General features: G+C 37.0%; 2 protein-coding genes across 2 annotated transcripts in view; one reads left to right on the top strand and one right to left on the bottom strand.

Annotated features, from left to right (window-relative positions):
• The window catches only part of LOC118275105 (ras-like protein family member 10B), a 72089-nt gene that overhangs the window by 27116 nt on the left and 21006 nt on the right, over positions 1-23967 (bottom strand). The window lies entirely within an intron of this gene.
• Positions 10165-18698, top strand: LOC118274818 (trypsin 5G1-like). Its single transcript, XM_050696991.1, has 5 exons — positions 10165-10261; positions 12091-12256; positions 15506-15752; positions 17767-17910; positions 18441-18698. Exons 1-5 carry the CDS (start codon positions 10195-10197, stop codon positions 18648-18650), a joined length of 834 nt encoding a protein of 277 aa, XP_050552948.1. The 5' UTR covers positions 10165-10194; the 3' UTR covers positions 18651-18698.

Here is a 23967-nt window from a genome sequence, read left to right on the forward strand (position 1 = left end):
GTCAGGCTGCCACTAGCAGCGTAGTAGTCGCGTCGTGTGTCGCGGAATGCCGCTCTTGAATATGAGCCTCTAGCATGGCTTGAACCGGAGCTGCGGACTGCTTTTTTTATCATCCAATGACATCTCCCGCCTTGGGCGAGGTGAGAGGGAGTGTCAAACTGTTACTAACTAAAAACCACCCCGTTCCTACTCCTGCTTTTCGAACCGGAGCCCCGGTAATCCCGCTAGGTAGTCCGCAGCTCCGTATCAGGCATCAGCCCTACTGGGCTCCATCTCTGCGGACTGGCTGGCGTGTTACCACGGCTTCAGCTCGAAGGCAGGAGTAGGAGGGAGTGGCCCTCTACACAAAAATAGGAGTAATATAATTTTTCTTCAATTTCGTAGTAACATGAACTCATAAGTGGACAAAATTAAAGGAAAATTAGATCAAACGAATATCTGAAGTAAATTAATTATACCGTCATATAAAATTAAAGGAAATGGTACCCGTGCTTATATTTTCCTTAGAAACGCTTTGATTTCCGACTAATCTGATGGAAATTTGCTCTTTCGTTCTCAAGGAATTGCTCAAAGATGTAATGAGATCAAAATCCGGATCTTATTTACATGTGATATAAGGTCGTGATTCCCTCGTTAGTTGAATGAGGTACTTACCTACATATACATTATGTATGCATCCCAAGTATAATATTTTTTTATGTTGCAACGTCACGCCTTTTATCCCCGAAGGGGTAGGTAGAGGCAGTCTACAAATTAAATTCACCAAGAAATGTGCAAACTCATTTTTTTTTCTCCTCTAATAATATCCTCTGATTTATTTCGTTGTAGGATCCAAGACTTATTCATGTCCCTGGGATGCGCCGAACTTCAATGTTCTGATGTTTTCATGGTTGTATCTAGTATAGAACCTGACTTACAGGAATTGAAGCTCGTAGCAGGGCTTGAGCCATTAAAAAAAATAGTGTCTGATTGTAATATTGAAATAACCACTTTTAACTTCCTGTATATGAATATACATTCGATATATACACGAAAATTGTTTGTCTGTTTTTTTTTGTTTGTGCTGGCTAATTTCGTATAATTATGGCTGGACCAATTTTGATAGGACTTTCATTATCAGGTAGCTGCTGTACTAATGAGTAATTTAAGGTACTTTTATTAGTCACAAAGTCAGTAATCCACGCGAGCAAAGCCGCAGGCATCAGCTAGTCAAAAATATGATTATCAAAACGCTCTTAGTATTGAAAAAAAAGAAACATTATAAATTCAACTTCTGCTACAAAACAATTACATCTTTTTTTTTTTTTTGAGTGGGGAAATTCATCCAATGACTTCTCCCACCTTGGGCGAGGCGAGAGGGAGTGTCAGACTCTTACTGACTAAAAACCACCCCGTTCCTTCTCCTGCTTTTCGAGCCGGAGCCCCGGTAAACCCGCTAGGTAGTCCGCAGCGCCGGATCAGGCATCAGCCCTACTGGGCCCCATCTGTGGTGGTCTGATGGCTCTTGGAGGCGCGCGCGGAACGCTACGCGCCGTACGCACGGGTCTGGTTCTGTTCGGGCGGTGAGCTACCCTTACTCGCCGTCCGCAGACCCGCACTTACGGTGGCCGGAGATCGTCGCGCGATTCCCGACGCCCGGAGTGTCTCTCGCGACGGCTGGGGCGTGAGGAGGTTCGTTCTCTCACGCGCCCCGCCTCCTCCTTAGCTAGCATGACTGCTTCGCAGAAGGAGGAGACGGCATCCCAGTCCCACTCACTCCGCACCATGGCCTGAACCAGTGCCGGGCGCGAGAGGTCGCCGTCGCCGACCACATCCCTGAGGACTTGGCGGTGCTCAGCCCACGCAGGGCACACCGCCACCGTATGTTCTACCGTGTCTGGGCGCTCCTCGCAGTGATGACACCCGGGCGTTTCCCCCCGCCCAATAATGAACAGGAACCTACCGAAACTCCCATGTCCGGCAAGCACCTGCGTCAGGCGGTAGGTGAGGATGCCGTGGCGCCTCTCTAGCCACTCCTCAAAGAGGGGACTTACCGCTGCGATGACAGCGAGCCCAAAACAATTACATCTTAAGCCAACAAAATACAAGTCTGCACCTCCATTTTAATTAAGTTAGTAAACGAAAATGTTGGACCCATCGTCTCCTTCGCTTGTAATAAGCCTAAAAGGTACAACAGACAACTGTACCTTTTTGGACATCTACTAATTATCCCTTTCGGTCCTCAAGTAAGTATTTGCGTTTCCCAGTTGTTATTGAGTCAATATTGAAGTAGTCTTGTCCATTAGTTTAATTTGGGCTTTTGTTGAGTTAAATAACTAGTTAAAGGACAATTTGGAAACTGGTTATTGTAGTCTATGAGTATCTGCAGTTTTTCCAGAGACCAAGCAGCAGGGCTCTCTGATAAACCTGCACCTGCACGGTTGGTGCAATGGCTGGGTAACCGGCTGCCGCACAACAGATAGCGGGTTTGTACAAAACAAGTTTAGGTGTGGGAGAGCCATGCTTCGGCACGAATGAGCCGGATCGACTCGAATGATACCACGGCCTCACAGAAAACCGTCGTGAAACGACGCTTGCATTGTGTTTCGTTGTGTTGGTCCAGCAACCTCTGCTGGAGGCCCAATCACCTCTTCCCAATCCCCAATACCCTAACAACCCTTTAATTTCTAACCCCCAAAGGCAACGCATTTATAACGCCTCTAGTGTTTTCGGTGTCCACGAGCGGCGGCGATTGTTTACCATCAGGTGATCCGTCTACTCGTTTACCGTACGCGTTTATTATATTTTATAAAAAAAATCACAACATTTATTCTTTAATTATTTCAAAGAAAACCAGTAATCAAGACGTACATTCAGCCTCTGTTGTTTTCATAGTTAAGTTGTAAGAAAAACGCTGTGTCAGCGAGCAAATCAGGTCAGTATTGTGCGAACGCGATATTTTGGAGCCGCGCCAAGAACCTGAAACGATTCTTCGTCAGGGATTTTTCATCTAGAGCCTTGTTTCTGTGTGTGACTTCATTCTAGTTACTCGTATATACTAAGATAGTATATCGCGTAAAGTATCTTTGTAGTAATGTGATTAGTTGTAGTGTGTAACATAAATACTTTAAATAATGATTAGATTTATTGAACAAAAATATGACGTTCTAAACGGTATTTTGTGCCATTGACATATTAAAAAAAAAATTATGATTCGGGCACGACCCAAGAGTCTGTGGAAAACTAATAATATAATATAGAAAAACAAAACTTATAACGTCACATTTTTTTTTATTTTTGTAGGAGTGGGTTAGACGTTTTGACCAGTTATATTATAATGTGTTAGCCTACTCTAAAAATATACATAGTGAAAAGTTAAATATAATAATATTATTTCAATATTACAAACAGACACTCCAATTTTATTTATTAGTCTAGAAGTCTAGACTAGATATAAGTTATTGTTATTAATTAAATTACAAAAGCATATTATTTAGTATTTAACAAAAATAAATACATCATTAGAATAATAATACAAGTTCTAGTGTTTTAAATTTTAGGGAGAGTTTAATGTAAATAAATAGTTATCTTAATTTTATCAGATACTAACATTTTGTCTGAGTTAAAATTCAACTGAAGTTTGTAGTTTTAATCTAGCTTTTGCTTTTATTATTTTAAGAGATATATTTTTTAGTTTATTTCTTTTGGCAGAATTGTAATAGATTTTCTTGGCTTTTCATATTTCATTAGATACTTTAGGGGTTTTCCACCAGAGATGTATGCTCCGTTACTGTGGATGCGTTTGACTTCCAGCAATCATATTCATTGCTTCACGTAACTTAGCACTGGTGAAAACGAAGCAAGCTGTTTTATATAGAAAGATGCGTGTTATGGATGTGTTCTGTGTGTGATGGCTTCCCTACTATCGATACATTGCATACTCGAGTTGCAAGTTAGAACTTGCACAGCTACAAAACTTAGTATCAGTGGAAACAGTCAAATGGTTTCACAGCTTACCTATTATGGTGGACACCAGTGACTTTACATCGTATCGTGTAAGAAATAACAAGTATACTACAATAATTAGTAAGTATAATTATGTTTACATATTTACCTAACTGTTAGACGAAGGAATTCGATTAGATTTACAACATCAATAACAGTATTACATCTATCGATTTATAATTAGATAAAAAACTCAATATGCACCGAAAATGACTCCCATTCACAACATTACTACGTCACACCAATTATATTTAAAACTAGATATTCAAAATGAACAATGCATTTCTACTACAGCTACCAGGAGTACATAAAATGGCGAATGTAGAATAAAACGGAATAGCAGTTAAAGTGCCCTCACCGTCGCATCGCGTCGTGTCGTATGAAAAGCGACGCGAAGTGAGACAAAAAGGTTTGCATAAAAGTAGTTCGCACTATATTCTCGCTCGCTATTCGAATTGACAGTTACATAGTTCTTTGATAATTTGAGTTACATATTAATAAGTTATGTTTTAAGAGAATCACATTTTTAAGGTTTTTTAGAAAACGTTTGAAAATTTTTCAACAATATCTACGAATTTTAACTGACTTAAAAAAAAGGTGATGTATGAATAATTTTACAAGGAACTCACGTTAGTGTTTCACTCATATTCTTAAACAGTATTCCGCAACAAGACGCGGCGCCTATCACGTCGCTGAATATGAGCCCCTAGCATGCTTGAAACTATTCGAGTTCATCGTCGAACAGTTACGTTAACAGCTGATAACACAATAATTAATTTAGTACGTCTCACGAAAGTTATAATGAAATTATAGTCTTCAGTCACTAGGCAGTCCTAAAAACAAATACAGCAATCACTCTAAAACTCTAATATAAAATCTCCAAAACTATTAACACAGGACACGATATCAAAGCACCCACATTGTACTACCATCTACATACCTAACTACTATAAGTTAGTTAGATACTATACGTATATACCGACGCAGCTAACATCGTCCCATTACAGGCACCAAAGGGGAGGCTAAGATTAATGGAAGTACATAATGAGCCATATATGATTACTTACATCATATTATATGTAGGCAGGATATAATACAATAGACGCGTAGACTATGTTAGGTTATATGTAGTTATTGCGTCATAATATTATTATGTTTATGAAGATTCATTGTTTTAGTGGTGAAGTTGTGAAAGCGAGATACAATCTGAAAGTTACTAAGGAAAGCCTAGTAGTTTCTTATGGTTTTTTAAAGGAGAAAAATCATCTAATGACTTTGGAATTGCGGACTGCCTAGCGGGTTACCGTGGCTCCGGCTCGAAAAGTAAAAGTAGGAACGGATGGTTTTTAGTCAGTAAGAGTCCGATACTCTCTCTCGGCTCAAGGTGGTAGAAGTCATTGGATGATTCCCCCTCTCAACAAAAAAAGTGCAACGTACTCTTTTCTGAAAACCACATAAAAATCGGTCGGCCAATTGTGAGATAATCGCGCACAAACATACAATCATACATCTGTATGTATGTTTGTATGTCAAACAGAGATCCTCCTTTTTTTAAGTCGGTGAAAAAGAAAGAAAGAAAGTGTTACAATAATATCTAAAAAAATGGTATTGATTCCAACGTCGCTCTCAAAAAAAGTGTTATTTTTGCCAATATTTTCCAAAAAAATTACACAAGAACATTCTTCGAAAACTCTCCTCTACTTTTTCTCAAAGAATTTTATCTTAAAACAAAAATGTTTCTTTTCAAACTAACATTTCATTACATGAACGAAAGAACTAGGGATGCTGTGGTTATCTAATCTACTTTTAATGCAACCCTTTGTGGACTAGATGAGAAAATAATGGAACTAGCGGTGCCTTTGGTAGACATGAAAGCATTCGCGTTATTGCAAAACTTCATTTCATGAACGCTAATGGTGTTTCAAGAGTCAAAGGTTCTTTGGTATTTGAGATCAGTACTATGAAGTACTTAGTTGAATTCTATTTTTATATCTAAAAAATATTTTTTGTTCGTTAGTCTCGCTGAAATTCGAAAATGGTTTGACCGATTTGGCTAATTTTGGTCTTGAATTATTTGTGGTTCGGGTCTGTGTGTCATGTGATTGTGAACTTGTATGTTTGTTTACGCACCCACAACACAGGTTAAAATCCTAGTTTGAAATAATGCCAATTATAAAATAACAAAAATTTCATGAATCCTACATTTATAATAATTTCAGATGTTTCGATACATTCGATTGATACATTATATTTCGTTTCGTTTCGTTTTTTTTCATCCAGAAATATTTACAGATCCACAAAATGGCGACATCGATTTGTCACAAAGTAATCTGGAACATTCTATACCCCGCGGCGATAGAAGCGGTTAATTGGACTGATACTAAATGGTCCGGTGAGACAATTGATTTTCTTGCGCTAATAGAAATATCGTAAAAGTATAGCAAAAAGTGTCTTATTTTGGATATATGTTAACTATAATAAATCGCACCCCTGTTTAGGCCAGGAAACCGTCAATTAATTTGTGATCGTATAAGTAACATCTTGTAAAATAGTTTAATTATTCTATTTTTTTAGGGGGAAAATCATCCAATCACTTTTTCCACCTTGGGCGAAGCGGGAAATGTTAGACTCTTACTGACTAATTACCATCCTGGTCCTACTCCTGCTGCTCCTTTGAGCTGTGGACTACCTCGTAGGTTACCGGAGCTCCGGCTCGAAAACCAGGAGTCCCTACTCCTATGGGATGGTTTTTTAGTCAGTAAGAGTCTGAGGCCGGGACTCCACCAAAGCGGAGACGAGACGAGCGGAGAGGAGATGTTTTTTAAACAACCAATAGAATTGAGTTATTGACACGTCTCCTCTCCGCTCAGCTTCAGTGGAGATCGCTGTGCGGAGATGTGTAATATTTGTATGTCGCGATGGAAGCGGAGATGTGAGCTGTGCGCGGACGACGCGCAGTGGAGACGAGAGATGTGAGCGGCGTGCAGTGAGCGATGTCACCCTCCCCCCTCTCGCTCGCTAGCAACCCGCAGAACCCCGCGCGCGCGCCGGCCGGCCATCTTGCTAGTACCGTGCGCGCGAGCAGTTTGTATTTTTCAACGCACCCGAGCTGAAAAACATCTCTTCTCGCACAGCACACAGCACACCGCACACATCTCCGCTTTGGTGGAGTCCCGCGAGCTGAAAAACATCTCTTCTCGCACAGCACACAGCACACCGCACACATCTCTGCTTTGGTGGAGTCCCGGCCTTACACTCCCTCTCGTTTCGCCCAAGGCGGGAGAAGTAATTGGATGATCCAACCATCCTCTCAAAACAGGAACAAACTGTTAAAACACATCAAGTAAAATATAATATCTATAATATATCAGTACCAATTCACACTATACCTACCTATAATATACTAAGACTACAGCATACATATACACAAAGTAACATAGCCGAGCAGGAATACTATTCCCGTCTAGAAAGACTCGATACATATACAAACAGTACCTATATATAGGTATACTCGTATATGGAAAATAGACAAAACTTTTCTTGTCCTGTTTTTACATAAATTCCCCAGGCAATATGTAGTCGACATTCTCTAGGACAGCGGTTCTCAACCTTTTCTTGGGATGACTTTTATAATACTTTTTTTTAGGATAGGGACCACTATCACTATTATTGGGCAACTGGCTGTCACGTGTAGCGGGTTGTTTCCCGCACGGAGCAACTCTTTGTGTGATCCACAAATTGTTGTTTCGGGTCTAGGTGTCATGTGCATGTGAAATTGTATTTTTGTAAATGCGAGTCGTTGTCGCAGAAGAAAATATTAGGTGGGGCAGAGAAAAGATGTCCTACAGAATCGTGGGGTTCCATCGTCAAATCAGTAATTCCATATCTTATGACATAAGTTTAATTCAGTACCTGGTATTTTATGTGCTGTTGTCTTCTGTATTTTTTTAATTTAAGGATCACAGTTTGTCTTCTGCAAACCAACGGTTGAGAACCACTGTTTTAGGAAGAAAAATAAATAAAAGTGTGTTTGTCGCAAAAATTCTCGTGTATATTCTTTACATGTACGACAAGGTATTTTGTGTTCTGCTGACCTTGTTTGAAGGTTGATATTTACTTTGTGTAGTCTGTAGTCGTTTTTAATATTCATCGCGTATTAATTTTTTTGGATAGGAACGTCTAAGTGACGGATAAAAATGGGATACTTGATATATTTTCCAGTTCAGAAAAAGCACGTATTTTTTAATATTTCGTTTTATTGAATTACAAATCACTTTTTAGTTATTTTTTCTTGGCAGTGACAGTCTTAATAAAGAACACAGATTCACTTAGCCGGATAAACACACAACTTATAACTTGACATACCTAGTTTCAATGTACATTACATAACCTCATGCCTGTCTCCAAGGTCAAAGTCAAAGTCAAAATTATTTATTTCAAATAGACCAGGAAGGCACTTTTGAACGTCAAAGCAAATATAATAATATTAATAACGTCAGTCTGTCGGTCAGTCCTCTAGTGAAGCTATTTGCTCGTTTATACAAAGTGTAGATTTCCATGGAGAAGATCGAGCAAGAAACTCCATAAGTTGTGTGTGTAAGTGACTTTTAATTTAGCCCTTCTTTGATATATTGCTAATATGTCCGTCCAGGCATGTACAGATTTCTATTTTTAGTCCTTAATTTCCTGAAGATTACGAGAGACGAATCCGGTATATCTTATAGAATTCTACTTAGCCTTTTAGCGAAATGTCATATCCTATTTGTGGTATAATGTACTTTAGAAAGTACTTCAAAACATGACCCTTTTGCTTACAAAACGGTTCTCAAAGTTCCTTTGAGAATATTATCAGGAAATCATCCCTTTAGGCTTGGAGTCTATCTTTTATCTACGTTGATGAATAGGAATGTCTATACAAATCATAATTCGGTAGCTTAAAGATTAAATTTATATTGATTATCCACTTTTGAATCGTCTAAAGCAAATTTTCTTTCAGTTAATGAAAAAAAAGCTAAAGCTATTTTTATCCTCCATCAGCTGCTAATAATGCGTATAAAATTCTAACAAACAAAAAAGTAAGTAAGAAAATATAGTTTGCTACAATTACTGTCTTTGTCAACCTTTTTGTGAAAGATCGGTGTAATTTTATGCTATCCTAGTACCTACAGCAATTTCTTGTACTCAATATTATCAACTTAGTACATTACATTATTTGAAGTTCAACTAAGATATGCTTTTATGTGCCATGGATGTGTGATATGGATAGCTATTACATCTTCGTAGCATAGCTACATAACACATCTCTGGTGAAAAAAGAGAGAAGAGTGAGAAGAAGAGAGTGACCTTGCCCTTCGCCATGACACAACGATGACATTAAAATCTCCTACAAACCTAAAATAATATTATTACAGCGAAATGATTAGCTTCACATAAGTAGCTAATGATAGACCACACATTGTTAATTGTTCATTATTTCATTAAACCGTTTATCGTTTTAGTTATTCAAATAACCTCATTAACGAAATATATTATGTTAATTGTATTGTCGGTAATGGTACGGTCGGTAAATTTTCATTGTTATTTGAACTGAAATGTGGCTCTAAATGTCCATATTTATTTGCATTATCTGTTTTGAATTGCTAATTAAGGTTTTAAGTAATAAAATTCAGCATCAACAGCTTATATGCAGACTTTTTTTATGGTATAAGCCGGTAAATGAGCGGACGGATCACCTGATGGTAAGCAATCGCCACCGCCCATGGACACCCGAAACACCAGAGGCGTTACAAGTGCATTGCCGGCCTTTTGGGGGTTAGGAATTTAAGGGTTGTTAAATAAGAATATTGGAAAGAGGAGTAGGTAATTGGGCCACCGGTAACCTCACTCACACAACGCAAGCGTTGTTTCACGTCGGTTCTTTGTAAGGCCGGTATCCCTCCGGTCGAGCCGGCCCATTCGTGCCGAAACATGGTTCTGTCACACTTCTACAATATGTATACAAAAATGCAAAACAATATGGCGCTTACAACATTTCATGACATAAACTAGTAGTAGTAGATACATAAAATTTATATACCTATTATTCTAACTGTACTAACAAACCAAACCTTTTCTCTTAACAAAATAATAGCAATCAATTACCAGATTGATAACAGAATTAATAAATAACGGTGTGTTTGATTCCATCGGCGCCATTTTGGATTTACCGCCATGTTGCCTGGACGGGTCCTGTTGTTGCTTCTGCTAATAAGTTGTGCTTATGGACATAGAATTAAAAGTAAGTTTATAATTTTACTAAATTATTTGGTATACCACTGATGTGATAATGCGCTATAGTGACAGCAGAATGGAATATATTAATTATCGCTCTTTTTGTGGGTCTCTTTTTGTGGGTCTGGTTAGCTGGAGAGCTAAGGATGGTTTGCCACCAGAGATGTACTATGCTACGTTGCTTTAGATGCGTTGCGATTCGTATGTATTCTATGCGATTCGCATCACTTACGATACATACAACAAAATAACGATTTTTAAAATGTTTGTCTGTCTGTTTGTTCCTAATCTCTGAAACGGCTGGACTAATTTTGACGGGAATTTTATTATTTTATCAGATATCTTAAGTACTAAGGATAATTTTGGCGACTTTTATTTTAGAAAGAATATTTAATTTTAGAAAAACATTTAAGAGCCCAAATTCTGACAGAAGTTATTATTATTCCACGAAAACGAAGTCGCAGACAACAGCTAGTTGAATTTAAAGTAAATGTCTCTTCCTCCTACTACATCTACCCCTGTGGGAAATAACAGGTAGTACAAAAAGATTCTACAAAATTGTACCGTATGTGTATTGAAGCTGTTTTATATTTCAACCTTTTTCGGTCTTCGCGACAATAGGCTGGCGCAAACCACGTGAGAATACATAGGTACTGTTTTTTTTTCGTTTAATTCCTAAGGTTTCATATTAGCGCATAGGTTTTAAGTTACGCGTCCACAGGTCGGCATCGTACGTATCGTACGCAACGGATTTTAGTTGTAAGGGGGTCAGGGGGTTGTAAGCGAGGATTAGTAGAACGCAAATAGGGATGTATTTAAAAAAAAACCTATTTTATTATTTCATGTCTATTTCAAGTTTAGAATGATGGACTATTGTTTTCGATTAAAGGTAAGCGTCCACAGGTCTGCATCGTACGCACCGCACGCAACGGATTTTAGTTTGTCTTGTTTTGAAACTCATACAACTGCGTCTAATGATCCGTATTGTACGGACCACTCATCGGCAATGCCTACTACATGCGATCACGGTTTTGAACCCACACTCGAGCCACCACGACGCATTACAACATTTCTTACAATTTAACATTTAATTTAAAGTAACAAGGTCCACTATTGCGTAACTGTTAAACTACGAAGACCTATCTCCATTCTCCATGCATCCCACTTTATTTGAAAGTAGGTAAACTGAGAGAATTTTGAATTCGTGCCAATTCTTCGCAAGATATTGCAATTTGAGTTTGTATGCTTTGCAATCGCTGGCTTTTGGATTAAGATCGTAATTTTGATATTATTAGGTATGTTATCTTGTTTTAATTTGGGAATTGATATGTTTTGTTTTTTTGTAGGGTGTGTTTATTACTTTAAATTTAAGTAAAAGGCTAAAAAATTCAAATGTCAATGGGGACTGGTTAAGGATGTAAGTGTAGGACAGCCATGCTTCGGCTTGAATGGGCCGTGAGTCAACCGGAGTAATACCACGGCCTCACATAAAACCGACGTCAAACAACGCTTGCGTTGTGTGAGTGAGGTTACAGGACACCCAATTACCAATCCCAATCGTCCCAATCTCCGATTTCCCAACAACCCTTAAATTCTTAGCTCCCAAAAAGTCAGCAACGCACTTGCAACGCTTTTTAAGCTAGTGAACGACCAGACAGATCATCTGATGGTAAGTAATCGCCGCCGCCCATGGACACTCGAAACATCAGAGGCATTACAAGTACGGCCGGTCTTTTGAGGGTTAGGATTTTAAGGGTTGTTGAGGACGCGAAGGGTTGGGAAGATTGGGGAGGGGAGTAATTGGACCTCCGGTTTAAAACTATTTTTTATCACCAGAACAAGAAAAGAAGCAGCCTAACGTCGGCATCATAGGTGGCCACAAGATCTCCATCGAGTCGGTGCCGTACCTAGCATCACTGCGGCTGAACGGCACCTTCCACTGGTGTGGCGGGTCCATCATACACGAGCGGTTCATCCTCACTGCAGCTCATTGTATTGTGCCGTAAGTATTTCTAAGTAAATATAAAATTAAATCAGCTATTAGTATATTAACCAATTTTAATCACCTAACAAGTACCTAATCAGAGGGCTTAGTATGGAATAAGCCGGTAAACGAGCATACGGTTCGGCGATTGACACTTGAAACACCAGAGGCGTTACGAGTGCGTTACCGGGCTTTTGGGGGTTAGGAATTTTAAGGGTTGTTGGGGAATCGGGGATTGGATACGTCTAACGGAATCGAAACGCGCGTTCAGCGCTCTAATTGGTTGGTTAATTCGCACCGGCCAATTAGAACGCTGAACGCGCATGTTAGTCATTATAATTGTTACAAAATTATAATGTTTTAACAGGAGCTTTTAATTAACACATTAATTACGTTATCTGAAATCAGTATATATTTCAAAATGTATTAAACATTCATATTATTACTTACTGTATTGTAATGAAATACATCATTATTTCGAATAAATACTTACGATGATAAGAATATTCACAGTTAAAGTTAAAATAATATTTATTATAGAAATAATATTACTGCGAAATAAAGACTGAAGGATATCACATGTCATAGAATACAAATGAGCGAGTATTTATTATTTCTATTTATATTTAGATTTATAATATGTATTATTGAGAAAAATTATGTGCTTATACAAGCTGACACATATTGTTTAAAGTAATTTAAGGGTTGTTGGGAAATCGGTGATTGGGAAGATTGGGAAGGGGAGTAATTGGGCCTCCGGTAACCTCACTTACACAACGAAACACTACACAAGCGTTGTTTCACGTCAGTTTACATATACACAAACATGGTAAATAATTTGGCAAATAATTCCCACATTAATGGGAAATACAAATTCGCGTATTATGTTTGATATTTCGTCCGTGTCCGCGCCCACGAATTAGCGGGTAAAAACACTAGGTAGGTATATCTTTTATCGTTCAAATATAATATTTTTTCGAAAAAATTAGCTTTACAAAAAAATATCCGAAGAACAAAGAAACAAGGCTCTTGTAGCTCCTCTGTTATAACGAGTATCTTTAATGCTAATTGCTCACCTAGGCGATCTATCTCTTTGTTAACCTTTTACCATATAGAACAAAAATAGATAGACCCTAGACACCTAATACCAGCATAACATGACCACTATAAATGTAAAAAACACTTATAAAAAAAGTTATTTTTCTCTTATAAATCATTGGGTAAAACCGTACATAACGAGAGGTCGTTTTATACTGGAAATATAAGGCTCTATGAGCCTCCAGTAACAACTAATGAAGGCCCAATTTATGCCTCCTGATTTATCAAAAGACGAGGAAATGAAAACCGGATAGAACCATGTAGGTTGTTAGTTGACAAAAGATTGGAATAGGTACGATACTATGTATGTTTGTATTGTAGTCTTTTCAATATCGAAGTATTAATTTTGATACATATACGTAAGTTAGGTTACTTAAGACTCTATTAGGTTCTGCCAGCAGCTTCGCTCACGTTTCGGTAGGATAAGAAATATCATATCACCCAAGTCTGTATACAAAATTCATCAAAATTCGTTCAGTAGTTTCAGCGTAATTGACGGACAAACATCCAAACAAACAAACGTTCACATTTATAATAAATATTATTGTGACAGTGTGATGGAGTCGATTAAATAAAATATTTTTCTTTGATTTTTTTAAAGTATTTTTGTTTTCTTTTGACTGTACTATTGACGCAGTATCAGTGCAATCGACAAGTGGTCCAACTTCTAGTAGTGCTAAAATTATAAGTAATTTAATTATCATGCATCTACGACACAGAAGATAATACTATAATTGGGCCATTACAAATGTGCGAACTTCATAAGTCATTTTTATCAGATCTCTCACTCACACTTATGTGAGATGTGCGGGAGAGTCATTCCTTTGACGTGACAGTTCGCACGTTTATAATGGCCCAACTATACAGCGAGTCCATTTTTAAAAAAGAAGATATACTTTAAGTTAAAATGAGGCAAACTTACTGTACAGTACTGAATTGACATCTTACAAAGAAAGTTTTTACTAAAAAAATCTACATAAATCAGTTCTAAATAATTCAACCTTCGTCTTCGTGAAACTAGAAGCAAATATATTGCGAATTGATTTATAGGAGCAAAGGTTTTAGATGTAAAAAAGCCTTTCTTCAATGTACTGATTGTAGGCTGACTAGGCTCAAAATCTAGTCTGATTCACCTTTCGTTAGACGTAGCTTTGAAAGGAGTCAATAAAACTTTTTTCTTTAAAAGGTCGTCTTTGAAAATGTCTATCACGTATTTTTGAATGATTTTCTAGACTTTGGTATTTTTTACAATTTTTATTTTCTTTTAAGAAATAGTTTTTAGCTGAGATGCTTTGTGTGTAGTGAAGAATTTGTGATTAGTTTTATTTTACACTTATCCACTTTATTCTGAGCTGATGTTTAGTTTTTTTTTTTGAGGTTGAAAATCATCCGATGATTTCTCACGTCTTGGGCTAGGCGAGAAGAACTGTCAGACTCTTATTGACTAAAAACCATCCCGTTCCTACTCCTGCTTTTCGACCCGGGCTACAAATAATGCATTTAGATAAAAAGACAGTTTAATTTAGGTTTTTTCAATGTAACTAACATAGCTAATTAACACTATCGATACAAATCTTTCTTGGTATTGGAATTGAGGGCAGCATACAATCGATAGCCTTAGCTGATCTGATATAATTTTAAATCTGGCCATCGACACAAAATTAGACCGGATAAAGCTGTTAGTAGCACTAGAAAATGAACTTTATTCATAGCTTATAAAAGTTAATTTCCCAGTGACAACTTTTTAAAAAGAGATAGCTGGTTACTAGCGCTTGAAAATGAACTTTATTCATTAGATGCAAAGAGTTAATTTCTCAGTGACAACTTTTTAAACAGAGCTTCTCAGTGAAAACGTTTTTCATCACAATGAAATCTGGACTTTCCTGTATGGTATTAAAGTTTAATTAAACTTTGGTCTATTTCACCAACAAAGACCTCTTACTCAATAATCATACTACCGACTACTCAAACAAGACAGTCCAGACGAAAATCCACCCTAACACACATAATTTCAAGCTCCAAATTCACTAATTCAAAAAAGATCTGAATACAAACAACATCGAATATTCAATTTCCTCGAAAAGGCTTTCAATATACACCCTTCGGTATTTATGTCCGTATTACATCATTTGCAGGTTCTACACAAAGAAATTTCACTTCTATTTTCAGGAACAGAGAGTTCAAAGTCCTGGTTGGCACAGACAAGGTTGATGAAGGGGGAAAATTGTATGATGTGGAAAAAATTATAATACACGAAAAGTATTCGAATGTGACCGAGGACTATGACATTTGCATATTAAAATTGAATGAAAGCTTGACTTTTGGACCGAAAGTAAATAAGGTTGCATTGACTGGGAATATCGTGAAGCTGAAGAAAGGATTGTCGCTGAATGCTACTGGATGGGGGTACACGCAGGTGAGATTGATTATGGAAAATATTCTTTTAATCTATTTAATTTTAGGGGCTTTTAACTAGGCTACGTCAGCCCCATAATACCCTAAACTTTTCTATCTAAAAACATTTTAAATTAACTAAATTTTGAATAAAAATATTAAATAACTGCGGGTCATCACTGTTGTAACATCATAACAATAAATTATGCTGCATTGCTTAAAGACTGAAAATATAATATAAGGATCCTATATTTAAACTGCTGCATCAGTGAGTCCGTCGCCTTCTTAAATTTAATTTTATATTCCACCAGCATGTGATAATCATCATCCAACTTGCCATACACTACACAGTTAGGGAAACTTTTTGTGAAAGAACGACTAGAGCCACCTTAAACATCAATTCTGCAAAATAGTTAATGAATATTATGTCTTAAATATGTCTGGAGTCTGAAATAAAATAGATTCTCATCCTAAAAATTACACTCAATTCCCATGTGTACGTAAATTACAGCTAGCTAGTTAATTAAATACATAACCTTAGTAGGTACGTATTCTATCTTTTATATATATTTGTCTGTACATATATGTATACAGATAGGTACACAAATAAAAGGCTGACACGAAGATTACATTAGGAGCGTCTGACGTACATTTAATATCTACAAACGTGACGATAAGCCATTTCATTATACCTAGACTTCTAGCTTTTATATACAAACACGTACCTATATAAAAAATATCCTTCCTTTTTTATGAGTAAGAAATTGTGTTCATTTTTTATGGTATAAGCCGGTGAACGAGCAGACTGATCACCTGATGGTAAGCATTCGCCGCCGCCCATGGACACCCGAAATACCAGAGGCGTTACTAGTGCGTTGGCGGCCTTTTGGGGGTTAGGAATTTGAGGATTGTTGGGGATTCGGGAATTGGGAAGATTGGGTAACAGGGGTAATTGGGTCTCTGGTAACCTCACTCACACAATGCAAGCGTTATTTCACACCGTTTCGGTCCGTTTCTTTTGGTAAAAATCCGATTAAATGCCAATGGTCTCACATTGCCAATGGTAAACACATTGCCCGGTTGGAAACAACGCTATAATAACCTGTAGAATAGAAAATAAAGAAACATCTCAAAAACTACTATTTATCAAGCAACTAATAAATCAAATAGCATCATCTATCATTCTGCCAAAAGCTTATTTGTCAGACTTCAGTGACAAAATAGAAAATCCAAACAAACTCATTATAGGCTTATAACAAAATCTAGATTTAGATTGATATTGACACTGGAGTCTAGACAGAAATTAATAGACGTACTTAATGGTGGTGGGTACCTAAATATTTATATTTATAACTGTCATAGCTTTTATACTGTATTGGGAGATGAATAATACATAAGCATTAATACATAAATCTTATTATATTTGTGTGGGTCGTACGTAAAAGGGTTTGGAAGATTGGGAACATTTTTTTGAGGAAAGGATAAGAAAATGTGTTAAGAAAGAAGGGAATTTTTTTAACCCTTTAACAGCCCAGTTAAATATCAATTATCGTGCTCCTAGCTCCGTGTTACAAATCGAAATATGTAATTATATCTAGTCTAAATAAGGAGGAGGAATCGTGTGAATAGAACGATAAAATCATACATGTTCTCTATCGTAATACTACGACTTGAGCAGCAGGACCACGATACAGGCGGTTAAAAGATTAAGAATCTTTATAGAAAAGTTAAAAAGTTTAAATAATAAATTAATTATACTTTTTTTAAGAAGGTAACAATAACGATTTTGTTTTCATTTAAAATTAAGATCCTTATGTTGAGTCACAAATGATTCAGGACTTTACTTAATATTCTTTTAATAAGTATGCAGAAAATCGTTACGCTTTTCCTAATATTCAAATCGATGGTTGTTATTATTACTTTGTTATTACTTTAAGCAGCAAACATTTATTTTAAACATTCTAGCTTGTCATTTTACTCTCATGAACATTTCTTTGCTTTAAATCTCTTTCCATTTAATGTTTCACACATTTCAGCCCGAAGGCAAGATATCAGAGAATCTGCAGCAGGCTTCAGTACCAGTAGTACCGTGGCTGAGTTGTCAGCTGTCGTACGGTAAGATGAGACGTATCACCAGGAGGATGCTGTGTGCTGGTGGACGAGGCACGGATTCTTGCTCGGTAAGGATAAGTGTAAAATGACATTTATTTTTGCAAATTGTTTACAAGATAACACTTTTACACGTCAATCTCTAAAATAAATAGATGAGGCCGATGAATTTTATAATATCACAATTATTATTCCCCTCTAAAACCTATTGTTCTGTGTAGTCAGTTGATCATATGTTGTTAATAGCATTGTTAATTGTTTACTTAGTCTTAGAATAATTCATGCTGCCATGACAGTTAGTTTGGAGGTTTAATCGTAGCGTGATGATTTATAGACTTTTCCTAACAAATTGACTATCCAACACAAAAATAATTATTCAATTCAGACCAGCAGTTCTGAAGATTAGCGCGCTCAATCAAACAAGCAAGCACTTTAGATTTATATAATAAAAGTATAATATACTGCAATTGATGATATTCATTCTGTTCTTAATTATTCACTACCAAAGCATATACTTTAATACTATCGTTAGTTGTGAACCAATTCACAACCATCATGAGTCATCCCCTATGACCAAACCTAACTATTCAAATGTCCACAGGGCGACAGCGGTGGTCCATTAACTTGGAATGATGTGCAAGTTGGAATCACCTCCTTCGGAGCTGGTTGCGGTGTCGTACCAGGAGTCTACACCAAGATCTCCGTGATGCAGCAGTGGATCAAGGACACGGTTGAAAGTAATCACAAAGAGAAGAATATTAAGAAGGAAAAGAAGCTTAAGAAAAGACTTTTAAAACGCGCTCAGAAGTGATTTTCGAATTTAATGAGAGTCAATAAAGTTTACTTTATATTGTACAAAGTTTGTTTTGTATGACTTATTCAGTTTTTCCATAGAGGTTATAATAGCATAACAATTATATTTCATGTTTTCTTGATTACGAAAGTATAAGCAGAAGTAAGTATTTGAAATCAGACTTTGGTTTTTATGAAGTCTATTTTATCTACCCATCACATCACACAAATCATGGCTGACCAAAGACCTCTTCTCACACAGGGAAGGTTTGAGTATTAATCGCCACATTTGCTCAATGTGGGTTGGTAATTTCAAACTTATAATTAGAAATTATAATCCCAGGTTTCCTCACTATGTTTTTTTTCAGCGTTAATTAGTAGTGTCTTAATATTTAATTTTAGAAAGTACATATAACTCGGTAAAGGTCACATTGATATTTGCCGTTGGTAAGTTGCGAACCCACACTTGCATGCATGAGAAGCGAGCGTTGTAAACCTCCATGCCACCACGGCAGGCCATATCAGCTTTAACAGATCAGCTTTAAATAGATTATCTACCCATAATCCATTTAAACTCAACTAGAGTTATTCTAATGAAGTCGGCTATAGAAATGGACCACCATTCACTCCACGCCTGCACATTATCATCCACAAACCCCTTTCATGCTCATCCTTACTCCCTCATGCACTTGTGAATGGACAAACCCTTTCATTCCTTTCATAATCCACTCAAAAAGATCCTTAGTACTCACTCCATCCATCTTACTATTATTAATGTTATAAATACGAAAGTTCGTGTGTATATTTGTATGTTTGTTACTCAATCACGTCAAGACGTCTGAAGAGATCGGGGTGAAATTTAGAAAAGGAGTAAATTGTTGTTTGGAATTATACGTAGGTTACTTTTTGTGCAAAGGGAATGCGGGCGAAACCGCTGGCTAGTTAGAAAACTAGTTCTATTTTTTATGGTATAAGCACTGGCTTAACACTCGTCTGCTCATTTACTGAAATGAGCAGATGGATCACTTGATGGTAAGCAATCGGCACCGCCCATGGCCCAGAATATCGATATACCAGAGGAGAGTAATTGGGCCTCCGGTAACCTCACTCATACAACGCAAGCGTTGCTTCACGTCTGTTTTCTGTGAGGCTATGGAATCACTCCAGTCCAGCTGGCCCATTCGCTCAAGCATGACTTTCCCACACTTAATTATAATCCAGTCAAAAAGATACGAAGAACTCACTCAATCCATTGAAAAATATAACTCAACATCAACACGCTATCTACATAAAATGTAAAGAAATCCATGTAATTTACAAGAAAGAACTTTATTAACTGGGAAATTCTTTTCTCGCTATAAATCTTTTTTTTCCGCAAATTGGCGTGATGAAAGGAGGCTTTAGGTTGCGGTTTGGGGGGTATAAGGTAGCGAGTGTGGGATATTTTGGCCTTTATAAAAATGAACAGGACACTTTTTCGCTACACAAAACTGGATAACACAATAATAGGTTATGTTATCAGTAAATCCATGAAATCGCTCTAAATGTCATTTTTTTTAAATGCGTTGCTCATCTGAACATTTTTTCTGTATCGTGGGTGCATTTACAAACATATAAGTTCATATACACATGACACCCAGACCTGGAAGAATAATTATAGATTATACGTTAAAGGTAAAATCTTTGAGATATATCCTAAAAACATATTTTTATGTGTAGGCACCTACTTCTAAAGGATTTACGAATTTAATGAGGGTTATAAAGTCAAGTTTCCAAAAACAGAATACTACTATTCTTCTATAATCGACAAAGCCTATACTGAAAACGCAGTCCATCCACTTATGAAGACTCTCCACAAAATCGCTACCTCTCCGCTCAACACTATATCAGCAGCCTTACATCTCACAGCTTTTCTGTCTACCGTAATTACATATTTCTTCATACACATATATAGTACATAGTATAATACCTAGGTAGACGTGTTTGAGGCTCGTAATAAGATTCTTTCATTCTGAAAATGTGTGAATAAATCAATACATCTCATTATGCCCTGGTTTACTTTGAAGCTGAATTGAAAGCGTCAATTAGTTACTTTCTGTTAGGTAATTAAGGCTAGGTGGTGATAGTAAAGTAGAAATTACATTTGTAACCGGAGTGATACTCTTTCAATTTGCAATAAATGAGCAGACTCATTTCCTAATGGTAAGCAATAGCCGCCGCCCATGGACACCCGAAACATCTGAGTCGTTACAAGTGCATTGCCGGCCTTTTGGGGCTAGGAATTTAAGGGTAATTGGAAGTAGTTGGGCCTCCGGTTACATCACTCACACAACGAAAGATAATGCAAGCGTTGTTTCACGTAGGTTTTCTGTGAGGCCATGGTATCACTCTGATCGAACCGGTCCATTCGTGACACACACTTAAACATTGGACAATATCCAACCAACTCTTATGTAGAGTATACCCATAGTCCAACAATAGACTGTCCTGAGGTATTCGTGGTGAATCCATTCTTCCATTAAAATATCTTAACTTCATCCGAAAACTCAGGAAGATTTCCTGAACGAAAACTCAACAAACTGAATAATCCTCGAAAAATAAAAATCGTAAAGCATAATAAACCGTATAATTTAACATCTCAAAGTTCAGAATGCTATAAAACAGGGTTCCGTTTTCAAGACGTTCCTTCGTGTTTAACACAGATATAAAGATGACTAGATATTTCATTCTTTACAAATTCTATCTGAGTTATCTGAGGTATCTGTACCCTTGGTACGAATGTTCCTTACGAAATCGAAACGAGAGCGCGTTCGGTGCTCTGATTGGCCGGCTCGAATGAAACAACCAATCAGAGCGCTGACCGCGTTCTCTCGTTTCGGTCTTGTAGAAAATAAATCTAACTCGTATGAAGTCCTGAAGTAGTAAACCTCTGAAGGAACAGGGACGTGGTTTAATTTATTAAGGGACATTTTTTGTGTTTTCGGGATTTTCTAAGACGATCAATGTGTGTTCTACACATTGATTTATCTAGCAGCGTTTCAACTTAGAAGAATAATTTAAAAAAAAATCTATCGTCTGTAATCTGGCCGGGCAAAAAAAGAACGTGGTTTTCGAAAATTTTACAGTTCAGGTGAAAAGTGGGTTTTGCAATATCCATTTAAGTGGATCTCTGTCTACCTAGTTGAAGATTTTTTAAAGGGAGAAAATCATCGAATCACTTCTCTCGCCTTGGGCAAGGCGAGACGGAGTGTCAGACTCTTAATTACTAAAAACCACCCCGTTCCTACTCCTGCTTTCCGACCCGGAGCCTCGGTAACGCGCTAGGTAGTACGCAGCTCTGGAGTGTCAGACTCTTACTGACTAAAAACCATCGCGTTCCGGTCGGGAATTGGATCCCCGCTAAACCCACAGCTCCAGATACATAGTCGAGGTTTAAAGTTAGATTATGTCAATGTTAAAAATTATGCATCTTCTAGTAAACTCTAAGTCCCTGGTACACAATACGCAGATACATAACTTGATGTAAGTAACTCGTCACCAGCTTAATGTCTTTTTTACTTCAACACGTAAACTTGTACGTGTCTCGAAGTTTCTCGAAGGCACGCCTAATTTAGATCCCTTGCCAAGATTATGGTAATACATTTTTGTTTGTAATCTCAATTTTCGACTTTATTACGGGAAAATAAAGTTGTTTTTCTGTTGTAGAAGTTGTTCAGTTTGGGGTAGCTTGACGTGCTGTGTGAAATGTTTTGTAAATTTTCGTCTTTATTACAAGAGTATTAAAGTTGGGTTTTTGTTTAAGAAGTTGTTCAGTTTGGTGTAGCTTGAAATGCTGTTTTTATATCACGTGTTTGTTAATGAAGGAGGGTTTTAAAGATATTGGTATGGGATAATGATAATAAAATAAGAATTTATGATAGTAATTTTGATTGTTATCTCAATTTTCAATTATAACAGGCAGTTTTATAAGCCCAGGTTTCCTCACGATGTTTTCCTTCACCGTTTATCAGTGGTATCTAAATAATCTTGGAAAGCTGTTCATATAAGTAAAAAAAGTGGTAGGTTTCGAACCCCTTATGCATGACTGCTGCTTCGAATCATACTCATGCATGAGGATGCGTCTAAACCTCCGAGCCGGACACAAAACATAAAATTATTTATATATTACTTCCTCAAGCTCATCTGACTTTTGTAAAAATTCTATGCAAATTATAAAAAGTTAGAAAACAGACTCGAAAATAACTGCACAAAGTTTTTGGATTTCGATTTAGATTCTGTTTCATATAAAATATAAACTATTCCGAAAAACAGAATAGTCTTTTTAAAATAACTTTCAAATAAACTTCGACAAAACCAACTGTTATTTTACCAACACAGTCAGTTCAAACATACTATAACTCTCAAAAAAGTCACCGAACGGACGTAACTACCAATAACTTTATACATATTTATACCAAAAAAAAACGAACTTGGCAATAGAATCACGCAGTTTTTCATTTTAACGACATAACCTCGTCGAATTCTCGCCATTTGAGATTCGAGTAGCCATATTTTATTATCGTTTGAAATCTTTATACCAGCACTTACCTTTAAATGATAGCTTTATACGACTGTTAGTAACTCAGTTGAATTTTTATGATTTATCTTTTTTTGGAGTGTTTTAATGTATATTGGGAGTGAGGGTAAGGTTGCTTTTCCACCAGAGATGTGCTATGCTATGTTGTTGTGGATGTGTTTGGCTTCCACTAATAACATTCATAGGCACTGGTGAAAATAGACTCAGCTAAGCTATGTTTTTATGGAAATATGCGTATTCTGGATGCGTGCTATGGATACGTGCTATGGATGCGTACTATAGATGCGTGCTATGGATGTGTGCTATGGATGGCTTCCCTACTATCGATATATCGCGTACCTACTCGAGCGGCGCATCTTCTATGCACAGCTACAGCTATAGCTTAGTATCGGTGAAAAATATCACATAGTTTCACGGCTTACCTATTACATCTTCGTAGCATAGCTACATAGCACATCGCTAGTGAAAAAGCACTCTTAGTATCTCAGTGGATTTTTTATGATCTATCTTTTTTGGACTATTTTAATGTATATTGGGAGCGAGGGTAATGGTTCGTGAATAAAATGGTTGACAATGGACGTCTGTTTTTTATTGGATGATGAAATATGGCAGCTAACTGGGCCGTGTGCTGACATGACGTAGCAAGGATTTAAGAAAAGTTAGGAAAAAAGATGAATCATGCTAGGTTTGTGATAATGGAAGCAGTAGAAGGCATTGTCGCCATCTGTACTCTTTTTGTGGGAGTCATTAGAGATGATTA

This window comes from Spodoptera frugiperda, chromosome 11 (assembly GCF_023101765.2).
Source record: "Spodoptera frugiperda isolate SF20-4 chromosome 11, AGI-APGP_CSIRO_Sfru_2.0, whole genome shotgun sequence".
NCBI classification, from domain to species: Eukaryota; Metazoa; Arthropoda; class Insecta; order Lepidoptera; family Noctuidae; genus Spodoptera; species Spodoptera frugiperda.